This window comes from Taurulus bubalis (assembly GCF_910589615.1).
Source record: "Taurulus bubalis genome assembly, chromosome: 11".
Classification (NCBI taxonomy): domain Eukaryota; kingdom Metazoa; phylum Chordata; class Actinopteri; order Perciformes; family Cottidae; genus Taurulus; species Taurulus bubalis.
This window is the reverse complement of record NC_136599.1, coordinates 21,142,733-21,169,856: the sequence shown is the minus strand read 5'-3', so window position 1 is coordinate 21,169,856 and position 27,124 is coordinate 21,142,733. Positions and strand designations below refer to the sequence as shown.

Sequence of the window (27,124 nt, the reverse complement as noted above, 5' to 3'; positions counted from 1 at the left end):
ATGATACAATCTTGTGTAGCCTAGTTAAAATTAAAATAAAAACGTTGTTTATATAATCTGGGGGGGTCCACATCTGAATTATGGGGTTAATTTACTCCTTTGTGAATTTTTGCCCATTGGAGCAGATTGTAAAAAAAAATTTTTTTTTAAAAAGCGATTTTTGAATTGAAGTTTGTTCCAGTCAAAGCTCTGTTACTACACGACGGCATTATTCTGCTTCTGTTGCTATATTAAGCACGCATATGAAAGGCCGAAGTGCGCTTGCGCTGAAATGCGGTAACAAGGGACACGCGCAACCGTTCTGCGCATGCGTCCGGCGTGCCTATCAGATGAGAACAGAAGGGGGGGGGGGAGCCTGGAAATGTACTGAGGGGGCTGACAGCGACTCCTCAGTCATTTCAATGGGCTGTGGCGCCGTGCTCGGCCGCTCGTGGAGAACGTCCTCTCCGTGTCGACTCGTCCTGATGTGGAACTTGTATGCAGTTTAAAAAAATAATCTAATAAACCTATCGGAGTACAATTTCCTAATTTGGTGGATCGACTAGACACCAAAACTAAAAATCCGCTTCAGTGATTCTCAGACCTGGATTATCTTGGGAACTGGACCCGTCAGGCTAAATGTGCCCACTGTCATTTCACACGCCTTTTCTTTTTTCTTTTTTTTTGACAAGGAATGACGGGACTGATAAAACAAAAAGCCATCTCTTGGAATATGTTTGTGCCGGTCCACAGCTCTCAATAAAGACACATCTATTTGGGCACATGAGGATGAATCCAACATGAGGATTCAATGAGATGCGGCTGCTTCTATAAAACAGGCACAACAAGCATGCATCATTGTTATTGAGAGAATGTCGCAAAGATGTGTTTGAAACAGCAATGACAGTTACAAACATCTCTAAAAAAAAAAAGGCGAGTGCATGAAATGAATGCACGTTGGCGACTTGTCTTGTATTATTATTATTATTATTATTATTATTGTTTTGTATATAGAGGTAGTTAATTTCAGAGGAACACCAAAGTAACCGATCCGTTTCTTTGTCTAGCGCCATTTTGTGTGTGACTTTACAGCACTAATGTTGTCGTCAGCCATTTTGCCTTTCCCTTTTTTTCTTTCTTTTTTTAAGTGGACAGCCACGGGAGAGACGAGTCGAAAGCGGAATGACAGCCTTTTTTTTTTTTTTAGGCCCATAGTGTTGTGTTGAGATGAAGCGCACTGCGATGCAATGCAATTAAAATAAACTCACCCGTTGCCTAAACTATTTGGAATGGACCTAATGTCTGCGTTTCTTCGTGGTTTCAGCTTTCTGTGCCTGCATAATGAGCTGTGGCGTCTTTAATAAATGATACACGTGTTTTGTTTTACTGTAAAAGAAAGAAAAACAATCTCGACGTGAACCATGTGTGATGGTCTTTTGAAATTCACAATGTATGTAATGTGGCCTACATTATAATAATATAATAATAAGATGTTTTTGTCGACTATATTTGGTGTGGTGCCGGTAGCTCTCTAGGGGGGAGATGAAAATGGGACTTCTATTACTGGAAATGAAATACAAAACATCCTTGAGCCTCCTTAAATCCCACCAGGTTAATGAGAATCAGCCGATTGAACATACACCCAAATGCAAAACTGTCTTATTTTGACCGACACCTTATGAGTAGGCTGTGACAAAAAGGTGTTGCAAGCTCTTGGGAACAATGAGGAGTTTGTAACTGGCACAGCAACATCTCCCAAAGATGACAGCATTGCTTCATCTAAGATGTAACACAGACTCCTAGAATAACGTCCAGCCAGAACTGCAGGCTTGTCCCTTGAGTCAATTAATGAATGACCAAGAAAATCAGTATGAAGAGAATAACGGACAGGAAGATCCCCAATGCTGAGGCAAAGTTTGAAAAGAAGCACAAAAAGCTGATTATTCATATACCTATTCCACATTTTATTATATTTTTAGATAACCTTTAAAAAAAAAGATATTTCATTTCAGAGTCGCTGTGCTATGATCCTTGAAAAAACATTACATTCTAAATACAAAAGTGTTCATTGTTGGTGTATATTAGGCCTTAGTGACATTAAAAGGAGACGTCTATCTCCGATGCTCCTTCTCTTGTGTCTGTGGTCTTCGTTGAGGCTCTCCTTTCATGTAGTGTGTGTGCTCCTCTTCCTCCTGTGTGTACAAGTATGACAAGATGAACCAGCATTACTCACCCAAAATGTTATACATTATATAAGTACAAACGTTGTTATATTGAACGCTTGTGTCGGGGTTTCAACTTGGCTTCAATGTATTGTTGTCTTTAAGGTTAAACCATGTTAACACAACTTGTATCAACCTATATTTGTGCTAAATATGTTCAACCCACCTTTCAAAGCAAATTCATATAAAGCAAAACTTTCTTTTAAGCAGGCTAACTCAGTGAAAAAGGAAAAGTAGGTTCAGTATTCTGAGTCAGGTGATACTTTGGCCTGAATCTGTCTTGGGGATCTTATACCTTCTCCACCAGGGACACAAGTTTGAGAAGTTCATTCTCATCCTGGGACCCGCTGCCTAACGCACACATTGATATTCCGCCCCAGTTCCGGGGTCCCGGCGGACAGAGAGCGCGTTCGGCCCGGTGCGCCGCTTCCAGGGAAGAATCACTGACCTGCGATAATGCGGCATCGAGCAGATCCTTAGTGGGGATTAGACAGCTGGCCTCACCCAGGAAGCACATTATGATGTGGAGCACGTCAGCCCAGCGTCCAACAGTCAGCATCAGGACCATCAGACCGCCGAGACGCACCACCACCGTGTTCAGCACCGCCTGGCTGCCGGGCAGACGGTGCTGCTCCTCTGCAGAACAGAGATGGAGTGTTATAGGGGCATATGGTGGGGATTTTACACAATTTAGGACAGATCTATAAAAGTGAAAGATTGATGCAATAGTGGTCAGACACAACAGACGCGTGATGAATTATTGATTCGTCTTCGGTCGTGAGAGGGTCCCTCCACTATAACTCTGAGACCAGATTGAACAGTGTGTCTCATGTTGCACCGTAATCGCTGACACGTTTTTTCACACGTTTCTCACCCTGCATGTACACAACCAGCAGTGTGTAGCAGATAGTCAGCGGTGTCCAAAACCTAAGGGCCTCAGATGCAGAGAGGAAGTGCTGGTTGATGACCGACACGGCGGCCACCGCAGCCACGGAGAAGGCCACGAGCATGGTCCTGCACAGCATGGGCATCAGGCCGCGGCCCGACGTGAGGAGGCCGATGCAGATGCCGCAGTAGCGCTGTGAGCTGTGGAGTTTGTACAGAGCCAGGACGTGGTGCAGCAGCAGCGTGGCCCGTCTCGCCAGGAACCAGCTGAGCGCCGCGGCCAGCAGAAGACACAGCCAGCGCTGGGCCGCCCCCTCGTGGAGAAAGTGCAGACTGCAGCTTAAGGCGCAGCCGAGGGAGAACTGGCTTTGAACCAGCAGCTGCTGCACAAATTTCTTTGAGTCCTGAGGGTAAAGGGGCGGTATGATCAAACAGATAATTGTTATAATAGATGCTATGAGTCAGAATTCCAGAAGTTAACTCTACACAGGATACAGGAGAACTGCTATTAGACTTGATAAGTCACCTTTGGCCAGATCCTCCGTCAATTGACTCAACGTCAACATCAATAGCCCTTGCACCGCTTTTGTTGTAGTTAGTCACTGGACATACTTATATACACTTCATATACACCGCACATACTTTGCATTTTAGCACTTTCTTCATGGTTTAATTTGCTCTGCTGTTTTGTTGTATATATCGAGTATTTTGCATTCCTGATATTTCTTGTGTCTTTTTTGTGTCTTGCTGCTACTGCTGCTACTGTGACAAACTAATTTCCCCTTGGGGATAAATAAAGTATCTATCTATCTATCTCTCTATCTATCTATCTATCTCTCTATCTATCTATCTATCTATCTATCTATCTATCTATCTATCTATCTATCAATCTATCTATCTATCTATCTATCTATCTATCTATCTATCTATCTCTCTATCTATCTATCTATCTATCTATCTATCTATCTATCTATCTATCTATCTATCTCTCTCTCTCTCTCTCTCTCTCTATCTATCTATCTATCTATCTCTCTCTCTCTCTCTCTCTCTCTCTCTATCTATCTATCTATCTATCTATCTATCTATCTATCTATCTAAATTGGGTGATCAGGCATATTTTCATCACATGGTTTCTTACAGGTCCTGCTGTGGCCAATCCCGAGACGGCTCGAATACAAAACTCCAGCACCACCAGGGAGGCGACGCGGGAGCCCACCACAGCCAGCATCCCAGTCACAAGGACAAACTGGAGCTTCCCAACAAGTCCGGTGTTAGCTCTCCTTCGATGACTGGGAGCCTTCTCGCTTGATGCGTCATTTTTATCACTCCAACTGTGTGGGTTGTGGGGAAATAAGTCAAGAAAGGGACATGGTCGTGGAAGTAAAAATTGATCTGTACTAGCATTTAAAAAGGATTTTGTTGAGAATGGTGAACGGCATCACATTGATCTTCATGCGTTGATCTATTATGGGTCATTCCCTCACCTCTCCTCTTCTAGAAACAAGTGCAGTCTTATCATTGAGCATAGCACCGAGATCCCACAAGCACCGATCAGTCCTGCAGGTCACATAGCACATGTCAGTCAGTGACACACTCCAACACCCCAAACACAGACAATAGACTGTAGCAATGTGGACGTCAAAGAAAATAAAAAGCTCACCTTGAAGTAAACTATTCACTGGATTTGTATCGAGAGTCAACCACTCCGGTAGGAAGTAGGAAGTAGGAATGAACGATGTGATAAAGGATAACATCGTGCCAACGTTTGACTTTTAAATGTCACCGGTTTGAGGAAAAAAAACCTGCATTGATGTAAATGTGATCTTAGCAATCAAACACTAAGGACAGAAACAGAAACAGTGGAGTATCAGCTCAGCTCTTCTCCAGAGCGGTGCCTGCATGGGGCAAAGGTCGCCAGGAGTGTCGGTGGAGCAGAGGCCCTCGGCCGTCTGACTCGTAACCAGATAGTGGAGGTTATTGCGCCATGGGAGAGGCTTCTCACAGAGGATGGCTCTCAAGTTGTCTGCAAGCTACAACTAAAGCATTGCTCATTTCATAGATTATTGTTTTTGTATATCACAGAAGGCTGTATTATCTGTCTATTTTAGATATTTAATTTGGATAAAGAGCAGTTTCACGCGGCACTTCAAGGGATCCCTCGTCCAGGACAGATCGACATGCAAGAGGCCAGTTGAGCTACATTATGAACAAGTGACAATACAGTGTTGAATAATACATACAAATATCATGTATGTAGTAAAGGGTTTCGGGAAAAATTTAAGTATGCTCATCTTCTGAGGAAATGGACCTCACATATAGTTTTGGGTCAAATGATATCTGTAGGTACAATATATGCAACACAAAAGTCAAGCAAATGTTTCTGAGAATGATTTATGTGTTGCCTGATCCTATATGCAACATGTGAATGTGTTTCAAATGTTACACTATAAGAGTAAATACAATATACAAATACATGCTGAAGCAGGTGTTCAGAGCAGACTTGATGTATGTGCATGAGGGGGCAGCAGTGTGCAAGTTATTATAGTTATGTTATGTGCATAGTTATTGAACTGACATCCGTCACCAGCGACCAATGGGCAGCAACAACAACACAACTACAGTCTTCCTCTGGCTGCTTTAGGCTTCTTTCCACCGGCCGTCACTCTGATGAACAATTAATCAGACACCTCCATCTGCACTACTCTGACTACTCTGTTGTCTCTGTTGTCTTTCATTTTTTTAATGTGTTTGTCTCTGTTGTCTTTAATATTTTTTTATAGTTATCTTGCTGATTGTATATCAAATGTATATATGTACAACGAGAGCTACATGAAACTTGAGTCAAATTCCATGTATGTGTTGACACACATGACCAATACAGCTGATTCTGATTCTGATGATGCCTGTGAAGCTCTGAGCCCTGGAGCAACCGGTTAACAGATACTACACACACTGGCAATACGCTCCGATGTGTCACAGAGCCTACATGATTTTCTCCTGAGTGTTCAAATCTAATGCAACCTGAACAAGTGGCCTTCTATTCAATCAATTCACATTTTCATACACATTTCTGGTAGTAAGTATTTTTGCTTTGTGATCCATTATCGACACAGGGTCTGATGAAACTAGACAAACAAACCACACAGAGCATAACTTGCCCTTTTTCACTGAGAAATAATCATATAAGCAGAAAAGCTGAAGTACAACTGATGGATTTATGAATTTATTGAACAGGCTGTTCCAGTGAACCACGACCAAGGTCTCATGCTAAACTTTGTGGCTTAAAAGTGGGCAGCAGAGCTTTCTGGGCAGGCTCATGAGCAATAATTAAGTTTATTGAAGTTCACATAAAGGTTGTAAATTAGTATATTTGTTATCGGTTGTCTTGATCAAACTTTGAGGTTGCAACCAGGCATCGACAAAGAGTCAACTGAATATTAAAGACAAAGAGTTTTAAATTGCGTCTCGCAAGTGCATGGGAATTATGTCGAAATGCACATTCTGATATTAAGTAGTCAAATCAATCAGCACTGTTGAGAGCGCTTTGTTGCATGTCACATCAACACGCTGCTGTCATGGTGTCTAGGATCACCAGTGCCATAATGATTGTTGTCCATCCAATGAATCTGATGCATCTCTGAATCCTGTACTGTGGCTTTATTTTCAGCTGCAGGAGCTACAGATATATTTTAAATACATTTATTAGATGATATTCATGTTCATGCTAAACTCAAGTTCGGTCACCGGACTGATGACATCACCTGGAGCCAGCTCATTCCATCTTCTGCGACTATCCTCTCATGTTCATGTGGAGGGAGTTGCATTATATTCTGTAACTTCAGCAAACTATGATGGAACCTGTAGAGCATTTGCCCAGTAAATGTCACGCCGATGTAGAGGAGTGATAAAGTAACACAGCGTCTGTGACCTGTTGCATCCCTGTAAGGCAGTACCGTCATCTAATGACTGTCTTTTAACATAACACAGGTATTTGGAAGTCTAGAGATTTTATACGATCTTAATGTGACATCATGGTGATGGCTTTGTGTTATTTTGTTTGCATTTAGTTACTAAATCAGGTATAAGACTTGGGAAAAGAGCTACCCTTTTGGCTGTTCAGGTGGTGGCTGCAAAGCTTACATTTAGGACTCTCTGCAGTGAGGCCAGTGGCTAACATATCATGTGTGTGTGTGTGTGTGTGTGTGTGTGTGTGTGTGTGTGTGTGGTGCTGTCCTGTTGAAGACTTTAAAACTATCTGCATTAAAGGTTATTCTTAGTCATTCAACAAAGTTTTTGCTTTAATACACAACTGACACAGATATTTATAGTAGTGGTACTTTAAACAAAACTTCTTTCTTTTTTTAAATTACAGTTAAATTTTTCTTTTCACATAGTTATCAGCAGTACAACAGTTCCTTTGTCACAACATAACAACTTTAAACTTGTCACATAAGGACGGAGTCAAACAATACGACTGGTTGCATGAATGAACACACATTATTTTCATAGTAACCCACCCCACAACTCAGTGGGACATTACAGTGAGGGAACAATTAAAAAAATCCTCAAACAGAGCAAGACGGCCTCACCTCTGACCTCCCAGTGGATGTGAATAGACAACCTCTAGGAAGCATGAGCACACACGTGAGGGTTTATCTGTGGTTTAAAGACGTTGTCGACATTTGAGTTGATATCCGGTCTACTAGATTTACGCTGGAATGTTATTGTCATGGTGCAGCAGCTACATTCGGATCTGCATGGAACTTAAAGCGATCAAAACACAAGACATGGCAATAAAATGACAACCGCATTCATGTGTATTTTGTATGACATGCGATCAAACCGCCGGAGGAGGGCAAACTATCTGAGCCGGGTCCGATTCTTAATGGAGCGTTGCATCTGTCCGACCCCCGACGCCAGCTGCAGCACAATGCACACATCTCACCCACACACACTCTCATTCCTGATGATCCATGATCCATGTGTTCAACAAAAACTCAGGTTGGGTTTTTTTTGTTTTGTTTTGTTTGACTGCGTGATCAACTTTGCTGATGAGTCAACGTCATCGCAGGCCTACGTTTTCTGGGCTCTCTCCTCCACGTAGAGCTGCATCTGTTAAAGACAGAGAAGGATCAAAGAATCCGTAAGAGCAAGGGGGGGAATTTCAACATGACGTAATGAAAACTGACGACATGCTTTTGATTTGGGGGCGGTGTCGCAGATCACGACTGTCACACGCTTGTTTCTTTTGAGTGGGAGGTTTCCGCACACCTTCACGATGTCCGACGTCATGGTCTTCAGTGGGATGAGTCTCGGCTCCTGCATGTGGACCTCCTGCTCGTCAGCGACTATCCATGGAAAATCCTGGAGAGGGAAAAATCCATGAATGTGACGCAACAGGTACACATTGTTGTTCAGCGTTTACATATTATTGGAGCAGATTACAATGCCGCCAAGAAGGAAGACGGGCTGATCGGTTTCTATTCGCAGTCGTGTGTTGATCTGTCAGAAGCTCACCTTGATGACTTGAACCTTCTCCATGTTGCGTGTAGCAGCGTCTCTAGTGTGTACCAGTACTGTAAATGAACACCCTGTGACAAACAAGGTCACAAATAAGTCTATGATTTAGTACCTGTTCCTACGCGACTATAACTTATGCATCATTAAATTCCATCGTTGATACACGCTTGACTCATTTATTTTGTCAATCCGTTTATTTGTCACAACTTTCTGGACGTGAAGTTGAAAGTTAGTCTTACAGAGAGGGGCTTAAAAACATTTTGGAGACCACTCGGCTGAATCACGGCAGGGAATCGGAGCAAATGATTTTTCACGATCCTCCTGAAAGTTTTAAGAATACATATTTGAGTGTGTGTGCCATGTGTTTGCGTAATCCTCGGCGGCGTTACCTGGTGGGTTGTTATTTAAAACTGCGTCACACACGCTGATCTTCAGGATGAACGCCCTCAGCAGCTGCTCCACGTGCGACAGTAACGTGTCCGAGCTGCAACAACAAAACCACAGAAAGTTAGGTGACCATGATCACCCGGGAAATGTATGACTCAAAGCACGTTGTTTATACTCACTACTATTTTGTGGAAAAAAAAGAAGGGAAAAAAAAACCTGATGGACAGTAGTGGAGGTTGGGAAATCTCAAACACAAATCTCTCGACTGGATGATGCTCTTTGTCCATGATGACCACCGCAACCTTCTCTGCGTCATTCTGGGAGGGAAAGGAAAGACTCAGAAGTGCAGATAGTCATGTTTACCAAACAAACCTCGGTGTCAGGTCATGACTTACCTTCTCAATGAGGGGCTTCACACAGTGAAGTGTATCTTGGATATATTGATTCAGCTCCGGGTGACATGACATCTGGAAAAAAGAAACACAGCAAACACTGAAGACTGATTTTTGTGAGATCCAACTAGGTGAGCTTGCCCAGTGGCGTGAGCTTGTAATGATTAGGCATTATATTCATCTGTACCTGCACGGGTACATTGTATTTCTTTCTCTTCTGGAATATTCCCGAGGGATAAACTTCACGGACGTACAGGATGAGATGAATGGCGACCTCCAGGAACTCGCACAGGATGTCAGCAACCACTGGAAAAGAGGAGACAAACTGGTTGATCACGTCTCCATGCATGTCGTTTGTCCTCGTACAAAGACAAAGTAACACCAAACTCAATGCAAACATCCGGCAATTTATTGTTGCCGTATTATGTCACAAAAAGCGACATCAAGGGAAGAAGAATTTACAGAAATAAACTGCCGTTATTCAATTAAATTCATTTTGTAGAGCCCAAAATACACATTGTATACAGAAGATGTCGGACACATACGACTTCCTCTGTCCCAGGACTCTTATTGGTTCAGGAAAAGAAGAAGAAGAAAAAACACCAAAATAAAACCTTTTAAAGAGCTGGAGGATGGAGACAAGTACAATATATATGTCACTTGTACAGAATGAACAGTTACAACACGTTCAATGGATATGACAGAAATGCTTAAAAAACGAGAGTAGTTATGTATTATGCAATGCCGAACAGGACCGCATGTACCCATAATAGGACAACGTGTACCCATAATAGGACAACGTGTACCCATAATAGGACAACGTGTACCCATAATCCAGCGCATCTATAGATGGTAATAGTCTCTATTCATATGCTAGATCAGGTTTAATTGCCAACTATATCAACTTAACTTTGTCAAAGCAACGTTTAACAAATCAGGGGCTATAAACTACCATTAAAGGACTGATGATTGACTGCGTCATGTTGTGTGTGCGTGTGTGCGTGTGTGTGTGTGTGCGTGTGTGTGTGTGTGTGTGTGTGTGTGTGTGTGTGTGTGTGGTGAACTCACCTTGTCCAAAATTAAGATCTTGCCTCGTTAAAGTTGTCATGTTGTCTATCCCGCCCTCTCCCCCAAAACAACAACTGTGAGGTGAAACAAACACACTGCAGAGGAGCTGACGTTATGGAAGCGGCGCTCTGTCAAGCGTCCATTATCCCGAGGCGGTTTTCAGTTGCTGTCCTTCTGTTGTCGCTGCTGGAGACCGACGATGACAACCGACCGGAGGGGACGACGAGGAGTAAACCGTCTTCACGGAGATGTGGACCCCGAAACGACCCGAGGACATAATCCGTTTTAACAACCCGAACCGAAACGCGGCTTTTTCGTCCCGTTCACCGAGCCGTGTTCAGCGCTTGGTGGCGCATTTTATTGACGTCACTATTTGTTGACAAGTTGGTTTACCGTCCACTGGTGATTACGTTGTTTGTCGCGCATTTCTGGATTTACTTTCTTGTTGGGTTTATTGAGAACTATTGAGAACATGTGAATAGCTAGAAAAAGGATACATATCATTGTGTTTGTTATTATATATTCAACAATTGCACATGTACAATTTAATAAATTGTCAATAAGAAACGGAAAAATGCATGTAAACCAACATGCTATGGGGCCAACCGCAGAGAATAAAAAATAGACATAAAATACAGGATACGAGTTGTCGGTTGTCCGACGGGATCGGTAACACCGGAAATGCTGCTGCTGGAGTGCACGTTGGATGTGTCACTAAAGCGCAGCCGTTCAAGTCTCATGTTACACTCCTCACTGCTGCTTATCAACAGTTGCTTTATTTCTTTGTATCTCAATGTGTGGTATTTGAATGAGAATACGGCGCTCGGTTTGTTTCCTCATCCAACCAAACAGTTTCCTTCTGGTTGCAGCGATTGTGTGTTGTTAACTCATATTACTGAAGTTTGTGAACACGTGATATGACTTGTTTGACTTTTATAAGAGTTAAAGCTGATAGCGACGTTTGATGTACCCATGTTACATGTAACGGGTGTCCAGTGTTCGAGTAGACAGACTGAAAGACTGATCCATTACTATGCATTTGGGCAATAACACGTTTTTTTTCTGTTTTTATGGCTCCACTTAAGCACATTTAATTCTAAATGAAAGAAACAGACCTTTTTTTTGTAGTCATCATTTTTCAAATCCTCATTCTGCAGTTTCCCTCAGCCTCTCATCATCAGTAGGCATTGTTAAATAGTTAGTGAGCATACGGAGCAGAGTAAATATTGGACTTGGAGATCAAAAAACAGGACCTGACTTAAGGCTTTTTCATTTCACAACACGTTCCTTGCATGCACACAAACAAAACTGCTCTCTTCTACACTTCTGAACTTTTTAATGATACAAATCTTTTTGGACTTTCTTCTTGAAGCAACATTCCAAAGAATTAAAATGAAAGAGAAGATGTACAATATATTTTCTTATAGGTATCAATATACAAAATGTAAGCCCAGGCTTGGGTTTTATAAGCCCTTTCCCCAAAAAACATTTTCAAAACAATAACAGGTAGAATGAACATGTTTATGATTGTTTTAGTTTAATATATATATATATATATATATATATATTTGTTCAAGTCAGACAACCCATATGCTCATGTTCAAAACCAGATGCCGTATGAGCACAACACACCACCAAAAAAAGTTTGCTTCTCGAGGCACAACAACTGAAGCCAAGTAGAACATTACTAAACCGATGATTGTCAGACTGACAATGATTAACACAGATGTGTATCAGACGCCTGATGGATTTAGTTAGAAAAGGAGGAGGAGACTTGAGGCCATTAACTTCACAGTCATAAGTTCATTTCAGCATGCAGAAATACATAGAAAGCAGAATAAGCTTCTCACTGTCCAAATACTTATAGACTAAAGAGAATACTTCTTTGTAAACGCGGTGCAGCGCAACAATCAATTAACGGGCTCAGACAATGTGGGCACAGTGTCTGTTGTCTTAATGCCGTTCTGCCAGATGTGGCATTATCAGTATAATATATGCCAAGGAATGAACCCGATGCATCGATTTCTTTGCTAAAATTTCGGAATACAAGACGACTTCAACCACGCCTGCAAAGATCAAACTCGGAAATCTTGTGATTGCACCTTCAAAATAAAATACACGCACCTGGAAGACAAGGTGTTGAAGAAGAAATGTAATATTTAAGAAAGAAGCCCCGCTATTTGATCTTAATCGAAGGCTATCCCAATGTACAGTATATGTAATCTCTCACTTCTGCAAGTGGTTTGCTGCATTTTGATTGGTCTTGAATAAAGTACGCTATACTTTCAACTGTTACTGTGAACTGACTGGAATGGAGAACACAGATGGATGTATACAACTGAATGCTGAGGTATTCACTCATATTTTATGCTATTTTTGATCAATTTGATTATGTGATACTTTTCCTTTTCACTTTACTGTATGTGATGAAGGTGCTGGAGAGGCTGGTCTTCGCCCACTGGATCACTGACTACCTCACAGGTAGACCACAGTTTGTCAGAATGGGCCGTGTGCTGTCTGGGACGGTGGTCAGTGATGTTGGAGCCCCACAGGGAACTGTTCTGTCTCCCTTCCTGTTCACCCTGTACACCACTGACTTCCAGTACAACACGGAGTCATGCCATCTGCAGAAGTTCTGATGACTCTGCAGTGGGCGGTGTATTAGGGATGGACGGGAGGAGGAGTACAGGGCAGTGGTGAGTGACTTTGTGGAGTGGGCCGGTGAGAATCACCTGCTTCTGAACGTGGCCAAGACCAGAGAGATGGTGGTGGACTTCAGGAGGAAGACGACGGCTCCGAGTCCTCTGAGTGTTCTGGGAGAGGACGTGGACATAGTGGAGGAGTACAGGTACCTGGGTGTTTCCATCGACAGCCGACTGAACTGGAAGGCCAACATCAACGCTGTCTACAAGAAGGGGATGAGTCGACTCTTTTTCCTGAGGAAGCTTCGATCCTTCAATGTGTGCAGCAAGATGCTGGAGATGTTCTACAGTCGGTTGTGGCCAGCGCCCTGTACTTCTCCATTGTCTGCTGGGGGAGCAGCATTGGAGCCGGTGACACCAACAGACTTAACAAGCAAGTGAAGAAGGCCGGCTCCATCATCGGCTGTAAACTGGAGTTTCTGGAGCAGGTGGTGGAGAGGAGGACGCTGAAGAAACTTTTTCCATATTGGACAACCTGGACCACCCTCTCCACCACCTGCTGCAGGGACAGCGGTGCACTTTCTCTAAGAGATTCATCACGCTCCGCTGTAACAAGGACCGCTACAGGAGAACATTCCTGCCCACAGCAATACGACTTTACAATAAGTCACCTCTTGCTAGATCCTCTGTGGATTAATTATCACTGTACACGTGTATGCTTATTACACTTCACACACTTCAAATACACTACACATACTTTGCATTTTGCACTCTCTATTGTTTAAATTTAATTTGCTAAATTAATACACTCTGCAGCTGTACATATATTTAATTCCAGTTATTTGTATTCTATTTTATTTGTGTATATTTATATATATATGTATATATATATATATATATATATATATATATATATATATATATATATATATATATATATATATATATATATGTATATATATATGTATATATATATATATATGTATATATATATACATATATATATATACATATATATATATATATATATATTACTTTATCTTGTATATATCTTTCATCCCTGTTGCTTTTTATATATTTTATCTTGTGTGTTTATTTATATCTGTAAATTGTAAGGCGCTACTACGACAACAAATTTCCCCTTGGGGATTAATAAAGTATCTATCTATCTATCTATCTATCTATCTATCTATCTATCTATCTATGGCTATATTAACAGTAATGTGGTAAATGTTGACATGCTTCCATCCAAATTGGGTACTATGGATGCATGCTATACCTCCCTATATTTGTTAGCGACACATGTGCCAATAAATAGATTAAAAAACATACTAAATTAAAGTGACCACATTCATTTTTCAGGGGTGGTTTACAAACACACTAACATAGTTTTGGGTTTAAGCTATTACACTGCAACACACTAACGTTGTGCCTTAACCAGCTGGCATATTATTGTATCTTGTTACTTTGTACATCAACAGGTACGCTATTAATGGGGCTTTTATTGTGACAGGCAGACGCGTCAAAGAGGAAATGAGCTAAAAAAGGACTTTTTAAAGACCCATGCATGAATATATGAAACCCTCAGTCAAAGGTCGTTTATGACCCGTGCTACTGTGGGAAAGCGGAGATGAGGTTTACGTTGAGAAGGATTATTGTGAAGGAACCGGTATTCTAACAACGAGGTGAGTCTTACAAAATGAATAGGCAATGCAATCTCATTTACATATCGTATTTTTTTTTTTGCATGATAATGCCATTGTTGAGATAGCGTGAAGATAACCTAGATGTGTAAACGAAATGTGTTTATGTTTTAATCTAGACATACTAACGGTAAACACCAACGTTTAAAGCAAAGTCACGTAGAGTTAACGTGTGGAAAATGAAACGTTATGTCATATGATGGTAAATCCTCTACTCACGTGTCATAATAGTTCTACTTTTTTTTGCAGGTTGTGAAATTTTTGCAAGACATGCCTTTCATGGAATTCATAGCTGGGAGCGTTTCCGGTAAGAAAAACAAAACAAAACAAAAGATGCTTTATTAAGTTGACTTAATGCAGTATTTGTAGTCACGTGGAGACATAACATCTTGTTGGTCATTACAGGTGCACTGGGACTGGCAGTGGGACATCCATTGGACACCGTAAAGGTTGCCTGATCTACATCATACACACTGAAATCTGTAAAAATAAAATTAAAAAAAGATTTTCATCCTGATACCTTGTGTTTACTTCTTTAGGTGCGCCTGCAGGCCCAGTCTGCTTATAAAGGGATATTTCACTGTATGTCTAAAACATACTCCAAAGAAGGGGTAGATGTCACGTCAGCCTCCGCCAGCAAACAGTTACGACAGAAAGTATGAATGCATGCTCATTCATCTGTTTGTTATGCTTTATTATTCCAGCTCCATGGGTTCTTCAAGGGCATGTCATTCCCAGTGCTGACCACCGGCATCACCAACTCTGTTGTCTTTGGCTCTTACAGTAACGCCTTAGATTACCTCACTCAGTCTCAGCACGGGGACCGCGAGCAGGGCAAACCGGCCTCCGCTGCGCAGGTCTTCGCTGCCGGCTCTTTCTCAGGTCTGATGCAGGTAAGAGCACCTGGCGGATGTTCACTGGCTGGAGTTTCATCCAACGTATCTTCGCGGTACCATTGCTGCGGACAGTACTGGCGTGATGACTGTTATGGTTCCACAGGGCCTCAAGTGCTATGGGACAGACCACTTTCAGGGTGGGAAATATCTCCATCCACAGAGAACTGCGGTCAAGTGAGCCCACATCCGCTGAGTGAGCCGCAGTTGCAATTCTAAATGCACCTCTATTCAAGGTGTTACGGTACGGGGGGCAGCTACATTTCGCAATATTCAAACAACTATAAAAACAGATCCTTAGATTTGTATATTGAAATACCACTGCAGTACTGTTCAGGTGGACGTCTGCTATGCCCATGTGCATGGGCTCCAGATATTAGTGTACAGTTTTGGAAAAAATTGAATTCAAAGTCTGCTTGAATTTCATAATGATATTCATAATTTCACAATATTCAAACAGCTATAGAAACTGATCCTTAGATTTGTATATTGAAATTCCACTGCAGTCTTGTTCAGAGGGACCTCTGCTATGTCCACTCCCACCTCGGGAGAGTTGAGATATTGTGCACAGACAAGACATGCTTTTGCCGTGGATGCCGTCGTGCTGATGGACAGATATGCTTTACATTGGTGAATTCCTCATAAAAATGTAAAAAAGCAGGAGGAATCCACACTGTTGCCATGCAATTAGGTGTTTGTGTGACCATGGTAGAATAGAACAAAGAAGAGTTATTAGTCAGACAAGTGTAGCCTCTATCCACTATATCTGTGGGTGAACCAGTGGAACCGGTGAACAACTGCTTCAACATTAATATGTGTTCGGCTACAACAGGCAGAACTTGTCTTCAGCCTTTGTTGGTTTTAGTCTTTTCATGTAGGTCGTTGTCAGTAAAAAGAACGCATATCTCCAGGATATCCTTTAAGAGTTGCAAGCTATATGTCATAAAACCTTATCCTACGTTCACTCCAAAAGCGTTGCGAATTATTCGCCTGAGTAGATTCCATGCAAAGTCAAGGCACAGACACGAATGTTTGCGAAAAAAGCAAACGTTGCGAAAATTCGCAAAGCTTTTGGTGTGAACGCAGCATTAGAGGAAACCTTAAGTACTGAATAGTGGTGGAATAACACTTGAACCTTGACCTGCTTTCAGGTGTGTGTCTATGTACCCATTGACCTGGTGAAGGTGCGTCTGCAGGGTCAAACAACAGTTCAGAGATACCGGGGGCCGGTTCATTGTGTCGCCGTCATCCTGAAGGAGGAGGGGCCCAAGGGTCTGTTCAGAGGCGGGCTGGCCATCGCCCTGAGGGACGTACCCTGCTACGGACTCTACTTCCTGCCCTACGAAGTCACCCGAAAGGCCCTGACCGAGAGCGGCAAAGAGCCAGGTCAGTGTCGGAGGGACAAGTGTGAACGTTACAAGTGTGAAATGTGGAAGGTCGTGAAGGGATGCAATGTTAGAAATAATAAAAACAAATATATTCATGGTAAATCATAATTAGGACATGGTCATAATTGTGAAATGTTACGAAAATCCATTATTACAAATCCTGAGATAATACCTCATAATACATTTTAGACTTAGTATCTCATGATATTGATTTAGTTTGCACATAGTTTTGGTAAAGTCATAATTTATATCAGACTTAATATTGACTTCTGATTTAGTATGGCATACATTTGACTTGCAATATTATGTCATAATTGATCTAATTTAGTTTTGTAAGAGGGCTTCTATAGTTTAACATACAGGTAAAACAGATTAAAAAAAGGATGGTGTAATGTTGGTGGGTCCAGCTTCTCTCAGAAAGTTTGTTTTTAGTTTTCTTTCAGTAATTCTAAAAGTCAAGGGTTCAGACACAACTTTGAGGATCCACATTACTCACGAGCGGTTTCTGTTCTCAGGTACGTTCGCAATCATGATGGCAGGCGGCGTGGCGGGCGTGTTGACCTGGGCCTTTGGCACGCCCATGGACGTGGTTAAAGCCCGGCTCCAGATGTCCGGCGCCGGCGGCCGGGAGTACACAGGGGTCCTCCACTGCATGAGAGTGAGCTTCAGGGAGGAGGGAGCGAGGGTCTTCTTCAAAGGCCTCCTGCTGAACAGCCTCAGGGCTTTCCCCGTCAACGCCGTCACGTTCCTCAGCTACGAGAGTCTGATGAGGATGTACTGTCCACCCACCAGATGACCTCACTCTTGATGGCGAAGAGGGGCTCTCCTCGCCGTTAAAAATCGAAAAAAAGAGCTTCCCATGGTGTGGATATTTTAATATGTGTACACAATTTGAGTGTAGGTCTCAGGGTTACAGTCGCAGTTTTAAGACATATTGAATCACTGGGGACATTTCTGGAAGTCTCTGTGAAGTGGGTCAGAAACCTGAACATACCTCGGCCCCCTCGTGACGTGACCCGCCGGTTAAGCTGCTCAAATACACTGTGCGTTTATAACCTTGTTGCGGACTTGAGACTTGTTTTTCACCATATAGGCTTTATTCAAATTACAAATGCATCTTATTCCTCTCAAGTGCACAGAAACAGTGAATTATTTCACAATAAAATAAACAATACAAAGAATGTACATGATTCATTATCTTGATCATTATTGGTGACTGGCCCTGTAAGTTGTACTTAAAGGTCACACATAACTAAACACTGTGTATATAAACAGGTGGAACGCAACTAGCCCTTCAGAAAGTCTCCAAATGTGAATACTCAACTTATTGTTAATTAACAGCCTTCGTGTCATTCTAATATATTGCTGTCTGTATACATGCTATTTATTTTGCATGTGGACATGAGCTCCACCATCTGTTGCTCAGTTCAGTGTATCGATCTGCTGTTGTCATCCATGCAGTGTTTTACGCAGTGATGTCAAACTTCACTAAAGTTTTCGTTTGGTCATAGCAGGGGTTCTGTTTCCCCTCATCAGTTTGTGCTGTTTGCACCAGCAGTTAAGCCCCACCTCCTTGTGACTTGAGACTCGCGGTATCGGTCCTGATCTTAAAAGTCGGCCTGTGGTTGAGTTACAGCTGCTGTATTTACATCATGACATAACAATAGGTCAAACGACTTGGCCTTGTGCAAAAAAGGGTCACTCGTAGTGAGAAATTCTGAGGGAAAAAATCCTCAATCGGTTCTGCGGTTTCCTTCAGCTCAGCAGGTCGTCATCAGTAGAGAGAGAAATGTAAATAGTTAGTGAGCATAAGGAGCGGAGTAAATATTGGACTTGGATTCGCCTGGAGACCAAAAGCATGACTACCTGAATCCTAAGGCTTCTTCATGTCCTCCAACCTGTTCTCATACACACCTTTTATCCAGGTACTAATGTCAGTGTTTTGCATTTACAGCTTCATCTCAGTGTTCACTGCAGGTTTAAGAGCGGCGAGTGAAAACACTCTTTCCAAGTAGAAGAATAAATGAAAACGTATGTTTTACATCTGCAAACACAGGATGAATTGTATATATAGATAGTTATAATCACAATACTAGCAGGTATCGAAATCAGCAATGCAACCTGAGATCGCTGTAACTCAAAATACAAAAACATTTACACTGTGCTGAAGAGAAAATACTTTATTTTTATTTCCTGCAGTGTTCATCAAACATCTTCACTAACGGTTACATTAGTGAATACTTTTTACACAATTGATTTGCACGTTCACAAAAAAATGCTTTCTTCTACACTTCTGATCTTTTATATTTTAAGTCATTTTTATTTATTTTTTTTACTTCTGAACTTTCAATGATACAAACACACACACACACAAAAATAAAATCTGTATTTTTGGACTTTCCTCTTGAGGCAGCATTTTAAAGAATTAAAATGGAAGAGAAGATGTAAAAGATATGTTCATAGGGTATCAATAGCAAATCAAAGCCCAAGCTTGGGTCTTATAGCCCTTTCCCAAGAAACACATTCTCAAAACAATAACAGGAAATAACCAGGTAGAAGGAAAATGTTACGTTTCAAAAAGTCAGACAACCCGTATGGTCACGTTCAAACAGATGCCTAAGTGTGAGCACATAACACATCACAAAAAAAAGTGCTTTGAGGCACAAAATCTGCAGCAAAAGTAGATGATTGTCAGACTGACAATGATTAACACAGATGTGTCCTGTCAGATGTCTGATGGATTTAGTTAGTTACTAAAGGGATATATGAGGAGAGAAGCCTGGACGCACACACAGCATGTGAAGGAGACTTGGGGCTGTATGACTGAAGCATTATGGTCAGAATAAAATTCACATGTACATCAGATATCGGAACCATGAAACCGTTTTTTGGTAAGGTGTCAATGTGGGAAAACACTTGGCTCACGTGAATTTAAAATGATCACAGACGTATTCATGAGCAGCCGATGTGCGCTTGAAAGTATCAACGGCAGGGCGGCTCACAGAGATGACACCTTCATGAGTGGTCTAGGTCTCACACTGAACCGCACTGGGTTAAATCAATAGTGGTTTGATCCATGGGACAGGACGCTTTTTTTTCTTTTTTTAATTAAAACTATATATTACAAAACATGTTTTTTGTTATGCAGGCCATTAGTAAACGAGCAGTTTTGCCACACAAATTGACTATTTTTGGTGGAAAAAACAAATATGAGTCTCTCACAGTCTCCCTCTTTGCACAAGAAAACTGGATGCAGAAAAACATCATGTAAGGTTGGGCACTGAACCAGGAAGTTGGTTTGTAGACGGTGACGGATGTTTACGACAGACTATTTGAGTATTCATTCCAGTTTGCCTACTGATGTGAATATCTCGGTGGTCTGTTTAAACCCGCTTGACTGTCTGACTGCTGGACGGAGTTACGAAAAATAAAACCCAAGTTGTAATAGAGCGTTTTTCTAAAAGATTAGGAAAGCGTGATCTACAGCACTTCGTCAATCCATTCATTCATTCTTTAAGGCCCCTTAACTATTGAAGGCTGCGATCCCAGCATGCACTGGGGGAAGAGTCAGTTTACAAAGAAAAATGTTAGTACATAAATCCCTACATGCACCAGTCACACTTAGTGATTGGAGGATGAGCATTCCTGGAATGCAGTATGTGGCTTTCAAATGTTCCACACACAGTTTAAAAAAATAAAAAAAGAGCCTCCAAAAGGCCTCCTGGTCTCAGGCACCAATGCCTTATTTACATCTCAATTCAGATGCAGTCAAGATCTATTTTTACATTTTATGATACAGTGTAAGCGACACAAACACAGAATTTAAAAATCTTACAGCGTCCATGATTTACAGATATTCACAAAAGCAAAAGAACCACAGTTTGATATAAACCACACTCTGGAGGACACGTGTAAGACAAAAGAGGGCTTACAGAAGTCACTCCCTGCAAAATGCTGAAGGACACCCTGATCTTTCCCCCTTTTTACGGTCTCATATCAGACAAAGCAAAGGATCAAAGATGTGCAAGAACGTAATCCAGTGAGGGACAAAGTCAGTCCTCGAACTCTACCGTAAGCTCGAAGACAGGACAATGACACCTGATGCATCCTGGGAAAGCAAAACGCGAGAGGGTTCTCTTTAACTGGAATGTGTGCACGCTGAAGAATAAACCAAAATCCCGTCATCCTCGCTGGACAGACACAGGAAAGGAAATGGATGTTTGTTCACACCTTGATCCCGTTTCAGGCAAGCATTTCATCCGGATGTTCTGAGTCCTCAGTGGGCATGGGGGGCTTGGACGTTCTCGTCCTGCAGAAATGTTTTGTAGCTCTGCTCAGCAGCCATGGCCTGCAAGGTCGCCCTCTGGGTCTGCCTGGCCTTGTTGTACAAAAAGACCCCGATGAACACGAGAAAGGTGCCGATGGCGCTGAAGACGCTGATCTGGTTACTGAAAATGATGACGCTCAGCCAAACCGACAAGGCATGTTTGACGGTGCTGGCCACACTGAGGAAGAGAAGAGGGTTTTAACTGTTGGCATGAACTACAAATATGATCAAAATGCATGGCCTGGATAAGATTATTATCTGCTCTGAGAAACATGATGAAGACGCCTGGCTCATATCCATTTGGTTACAGGCCTGTATGAACAAAAACACAGTATTGTGTGGAGAGGGTATGAATGCATACATGCACCAGAAAACAGACACTGATGTGTGGAATCGGTGCAGTTCCCCTTTAAGATTAGTTGAAAATGATGATTTGCAGCATGCGTGCGTGCTTGCATGGCTGGAAAATTAGCACACGCAGCATGTTGTTATCCACTGATCACAGACCACTTCCAGCATGTTGATATACCTAACCAAAAACTTTGTACCGAGATAAAAGGGATAATATTCAGGTAGGCTTACCCAATAAAGGAGCCAACAGGGTGTATAATTATCTAGCTTTATCAGAACGCCAAAACCTGCAGCTGATATGAGCGAGTAAGGGAGGGGACTAGAAGAGACGAAGCGTTGTGGACGGCTTCAGTAAAGATTGAAAGCCGCGTCAGGAATGTCTCCCACCTGAAGGTAACAGGGGAGATCCGTCCCATGAGAGCATAGGCAGTGATACTCTGCAGGTGGAACAGGCCGCCGTCGAAGAGCAGCAACAGGATGATGTCCTGATTGAAGATGAAGCTCCGACCGCTCTTCCCGATCACTGGGATGTCCTGGAAACAAATGACGAGAGACTTTAGCTTATTAACATACTATAAACAGTGATTCAGTAGAGCAATAACTGGAGCAGTTGTGTGTTGACCTACCAAGAGGAACACCCAGGCCGGTATAAGCATGATGACTGCCGCTGCACTGGTATAGAACTGCAGTTCTGGAGGGCTGAAAAAAGTATTTATAACACGTGTTTGATTGCACACAATTTGGTTATTTTTGCAGTCGCAAATCGGAGGGTCCGCAGTCTTTTACCTGAACTTGTATGTGTCTCCACTGAGCAGTTTTTTGGAGAACACGTTCTGCAAACTGAGATCAGACACAGAGGGGGTTAAATAAAAGCATCACACTGCCGTGGGATAGCTGCGTTGAGTGCTGCAGTACCAGTCCATGATGTTGGTAGAGAGAGCGGCAGAGAAGCCGAGCATGTTGAAGCTGACCTCCGTGGCGGTGCAGAGGGCCAGGCCCGCCATGACGGGGAACAGGGAGAGGTTCACCCACAGCCCTGCAGATGGGAGGACACAATAATATAATAATTCATCGCACTCATCCGGACAAAAAAAAAGTGTCGTAACAGCTGACAAGTTAAACCAGTAGATCTGGTTTGTGGGATTTGCTGTGTTTGGAGCCGCAAAAGCTATTTGATATCACAGCTTCTGAAGTTTTATATATAGTCATAATACATACACAGAAAACTATAGTTTGTTGTATTTATGAAATTATAGAACAAGAATAAAGACAATTTTTGACATTGTATTGCTATTTTAAATGTTTAAATGTGGCTCATGTGGTAGAGTGTTCGCCCTGTAATCACAAGGTAGCAGGTTCGATCCCTGTCTTCACGTGAGTTTTACATTTTAAACGCATATCTTTTGCTACGTGAGCTCCGCAAACGGAGGAGGAAGATCCGTCTTTATAGCGGACGCCTCAGTGTCTCATGAGCGGCCACAGAACCAGCAGCAGGAGTTGAGTCTGGAGACTTGATCAGCTTCCTGAAAGTATATTTACTTTGCTCAGTTTACTGCAGCAGTTGAGGAATCGCTCTTCTGCAGCTTGACACCTTTCAGCAGATGCTTGTTCTGGAAGAGTCTTTCAACATTACATTTTTAGTTTTTTGCTAATTTCTCGCCACATATCAAGCAGACAGGTCAGCAGCATCGTTGGCAGTGAAAGCAAATGAATACGTCCACGCAGAATTAAACACTCCACTTTCCTCCGTGACTTTTATTTTTTTCTTTATTTATCCGTTGATAGTTTAGCGAGGGCGGGGCTCTGAATCACGAGTAGCCATCTGCAGGGAAAGAGGCTTGACAGCTACGTGACAGGATGTGACGCACATTTTAGTTAAAGAAATATTTAAACATTTATTTAGATTTTTAGTGACTCAATATTACCTAAAACTCCAAGATAAGAGGAATTCCCTTTGAAAGTTTTTCCACTGGGCAAAAAAAAAAGAAGAAGAAAATAAAAACGGCCTTTTTTTTTTTTTTTTTGTCAAAGCCTCAGGGAGCCGCCACAGACGGGCTAAAGAGCCGCATGCGGCTCCGGAGCCGCGGGTTGCCGACCCCTGAGCTAAGCAGTGACAATGCTTTCAGTGTGTCTTAACGCGTTACACGTTGTTCAAGTAAGATTCATAAAAAGTCACAATAAAAAGCCGTTTAATTATATTTTTCTTTTCAAATCCTGATCGGAGACCAAAACCAACCCGTTGGATCAGAAGTGAAAGATATACCATTTCCCCCAAAGCCCCTGGGATCCTGACATCTGCTGCCCTGGCCCCTTATACATACGTCAGTGTGTCCTCTACCTGTGTACTCCCCGAGGATCAGCCGGGACATGATGACGGTGAAGATGGGTGCCGAGCTCTTCACCGTCTCTGCAAAGGACACCGCCACATTTTTCAGGCTCACCAAGCCCAAAACCACTGAAGAGAACCTGACAGACGGAGAGAAAGAGGATGCAAATACTGGACTTTGGACAAATAAAAAGAAAGGGGATTGCATCAGGATTTGTAAATCTATAAGCAACTCTACAATACTTTATTACTTAAATTACTAAATTACAAAAAAAAGATAGAGAGGGCACCCACCTCATGAGCCCAACAAACAGCATGATCATGATGAAGTTGGGGGGGTACTCAGTTCTGGACTTGTGGTGGTACAGGCAACAGGGCACAAACATCTTTAAGAAGCCTATGACGGTGGTGGAGAGCATCTGAACGGCCCCTGGGAAATCGCAACAATAAACATAAAAATGCATGATTTAGAACACAATCTGACGTATTTAAATACTCATATTTTAAGCAGTAACACAAAATACACATGCATGTGTAAAACCACCAACACGGTTCTATGAGATGTTACTAAATCACAACAACATACAAGGCGATAAGGTTCCCTGCCTTATTGGGTCTAGTTAGCAGAAGCGTAATGGGTGCTTTTCTTTACCCAGCATGCTGGGCTCGCCCTCCAGCAGCGACAGGATGTACTTGTTGAGGAACAGGGTGCAGAAGCTGAAGAAGTACCAGAGGCACAGGTAGGACACTGAGCGCCAGTTCCACACCCCGGACTCCGCCTCGATCACCGTCGTCTCGGTGACCGTGAGCTTCAGCACCTGCTCCCCCGGCAGGCTCTCGCTGCGGGCCAGCACCACTCGCTCCTGGTGGGTGCGGAGCGACGACAGGAGGCCCCACAGCGGGTGCGTCTGCTTGCTGCCCGGCATCCTGCCCCCTCCCACCCCAACCGACAGGTGGGTGATGAGAGGGAGGTGAGGGTTCGCCGAGAGCTTCGAGTGTCAGTCCATCTCCTGAGCGATCCGTGTGTCTGTCTTGCAGTCAGCGTCTGGGATGCTTTACGTCCTGGTGTCCCCTGAAGAATCACACAGTAATGAAGAATCACACAGTAATGAGCTTTTAAAATATTACACACACATATATAACCACCTCTTCTCTTCAAAACAGCCTTTGCCCCAGGGACATTATGGAACTGATGTCCACAAACCCCTCACAGCACAGGACTAAAGATGGACTATAAATGACGAAACAGCACTGTAGTGTGTCGTAAATATGTCGTAAAGTACACGTGTATGGGCTCACACACTGATGCCGCACACACCTACAATATAGAACGATCTCGCAGTCTCGTCTCAGACACACAGCCGCAGCATCTCATAGCTGCTCCTGTGAACGTGAGCAGGGGTTTGAGTCAAACATGCCACTGAAAGAAGCCCGAGAACAAACCCAAACATGGACCACTTTTCACACAAACTGTGCCGGCGGTTCTCTCCGCGCCGTTAACTGTTAATACGCCCCCAAGTGGCGGTTCCGTGTCATTACGTGCTAATGAAACCATACGGGCTGTAAACTCGGTGTATCGGAGTTAGCTAGGACGCAAGGTATCGGGGTTAAATGCAAACTCACAACGCAAACTCCTCTTACCTCCGAGACGACAGGCTTCAACTTGGACCGCGAGAGAGCAGAGCGTAAAAGGAGGAAGTTGCACGTCGACGTTAGCCGTTGTGTGTTTTTGGCGAGAGCGTGGGGTCAAACCGAGCGGAGGCTCCAGAGCCGGCTGTGCTGTCCGCCATGTTCCTCAACGCTCACTATTGCTCAACCGTCACCTGTCTGTCGGGGTCACCCGGGTCGAGTCCGTGCACCTGCCTCTGAGACGTGGCGGCTCACAGTCAGCGCGTGCATACCCGAACACCAAGGGACCGAAACGGTTCAAGCGGAAAACCCTTTCAAAATAAAACCGACGTTCGCGATTTTAATTTTGCTCAGTTGGACACATTAGGTCACCCGTGGGTGAAGCCTAGCGGGGGTTCAAACTCACCCTAAGTAATGTTTGCTCTGTAAATGTTAACATGGTATTCGTGATTATTAATTAGTATCTTTCGCCGGAGTAAAATAATATGGTTTTATTTTGCAAGATGCAATATCTGCGTTTCCGGTCAGACTCACGTTTCGATTGTGTTGCAGCTGCCACGGGACTAAATACATGGTGCTTAAAAATGATGTCTTCAACCCGCTGGTCAATGTATATATGTGGTAATATTACTTTTTTTTTTTTATTCCATATGCCATATTACATTTTGTTTGAAAGAAACGTAAACCAACATAACTAATTAGAGGGGCTCTGCATGAAATCTGTACTTCATCACTGTGACTACTATGGAGGTTATTATTCCAAATACATTACATTACACTGCCAGCAACCACAATAATAATAATACAATTGTATGTTTGCAGTTATTCTGTATACGAATACATTTTTGATGCACTACTACACCTATAACTGACATTAATAACATTAATATCTGTCGGCTTATTAATTTGTGGTGTACTTTACTGTGACCACAAAGGGGGAATCATCATCCACAATCTATTCATCTCCTCAACTAATACGTTTTTTTCTATCTTTGATTATTTAACTAGACCTGCCAACTTGTTGCGTTTACCAATATATATGTTGCTGTTTATATTTTTCAATTTGGTATAATCAAATTTCTAGAAAATTTAATTTTTGATGTTTTTATAATATATACATTAAATAATTATACCAATATTAGGACTGTAAAACATTCTGAGGAGTTGTAGTTTTCCACTGTGACCACTGTAGGGCAGCATGCACTGATGTTTTATATTTTGAGGACAGTAGTGATTAAAATGTTTTTAATGGTCGAAGCAAGGCGACAGAAGATAATGTCTGCTGTGATGCTGAACAGCCAATAGCATGTTTAGACCCTGCCTGGTAAATCGCCACCTCTCTCAATCTCAATGCTTCTGGTTTATAATCGAACAAACCAGTGCTGTAATAAAATAATAAAAAACAATCACAA

The 27,124-nt window shown here is 42.5% G+C and overlaps 4 protein-coding genes across 4 annotated transcripts; 1 reads left to right on the top strand and 3 right to left on the bottom strand.

Moving 5' to 3' along the window:
* Positions 1-2,069: 2,069 nt before the first annotated feature.
* tmem82 (transmembrane protein 82) lies at positions 2,070-4,840 on the bottom strand (the record flags this gene model as incomplete). Its single annotated transcript, XM_079225663.1, has 6 exons — positions 2,070-2,171; positions 2,650-2,837; positions 3,076-3,490; positions 4,225-4,417; positions 4,571-4,643; positions 4,747-4,840. 6 exons carry the CDS (start codon positions 4,838-4,840, stop codon positions 2,091-2,093), a joined length of 1,044 nt encoding a protein of 347 aa, XP_079081789.1. The 3' UTR covers positions 2,070-2,090.
* A 2,534-nt stretch (positions 4,841-7,374) lies between these two features.
* mad2l2 (mitotic arrest deficient 2 like 2) lies at positions 7,375-10,763 on the bottom strand. Its single transcript, XM_079226267.1, has 8 exons — positions 10,454-10,763; positions 9,573-9,691; positions 9,389-9,460; positions 9,210-9,310; positions 8,996-9,090; positions 8,604-8,677; positions 8,358-8,450; positions 7,375-8,198 (listed from the first exon to the last, which is right to left on the bottom strand). Exons 1-8 carry the CDS (start codon positions 10,491-10,493, stop codon positions 8,160-8,162), a joined length of 633 nt encoding a protein of 210 aa, XP_079082393.1. The 5' UTR covers positions 10,494-10,763; the 3' UTR covers positions 7,375-8,159.
* A 3,929-nt stretch (positions 10,764-14,692) lies between these two features.
* slc25a45 (solute carrier family 25 member 45) lies at positions 14,693-17,875 on the top strand (the record flags this gene model as incomplete). Its single annotated transcript, XM_079226355.1, has 7 exons — positions 14,693-14,780; positions 15,048-15,105; positions 15,204-15,247; positions 15,338-15,409; positions 15,503-15,691; positions 16,843-17,077; positions 17,595-17,875. The coding sequence occupies exons 2-7, from the start codon at positions 15,069-15,071 to the stop codon at positions 17,873-17,875; spliced, it is 858 nt and encodes a 285-aa protein (XP_079082481.1). The 5' UTR covers positions 14,693-14,780; positions 15,048-15,068.
* Positions 17,876-21,355: 3,480 nt separating this feature from the next.
* LOC306743362 (solute carrier family 35 member E2A) lies at positions 21,356-25,009 on the bottom strand (the record flags this gene model as incomplete). Its single annotated transcript, XM_079225866.1, has 8 exons — positions 21,356-21,584; positions 22,145-22,290; positions 22,384-22,456; positions 22,544-22,597; positions 22,673-22,793; positions 24,096-24,223; positions 24,378-24,513; positions 24,736-25,009. 8 exons carry the CDS (start codon positions 25,007-25,009, stop codon positions 21,356-21,358), a joined length of 1,161 nt encoding a protein of 386 aa, XP_079081992.1.
* Between the last annotated feature and the right edge of the window lie 2,115 nt (positions 25,010-27,124).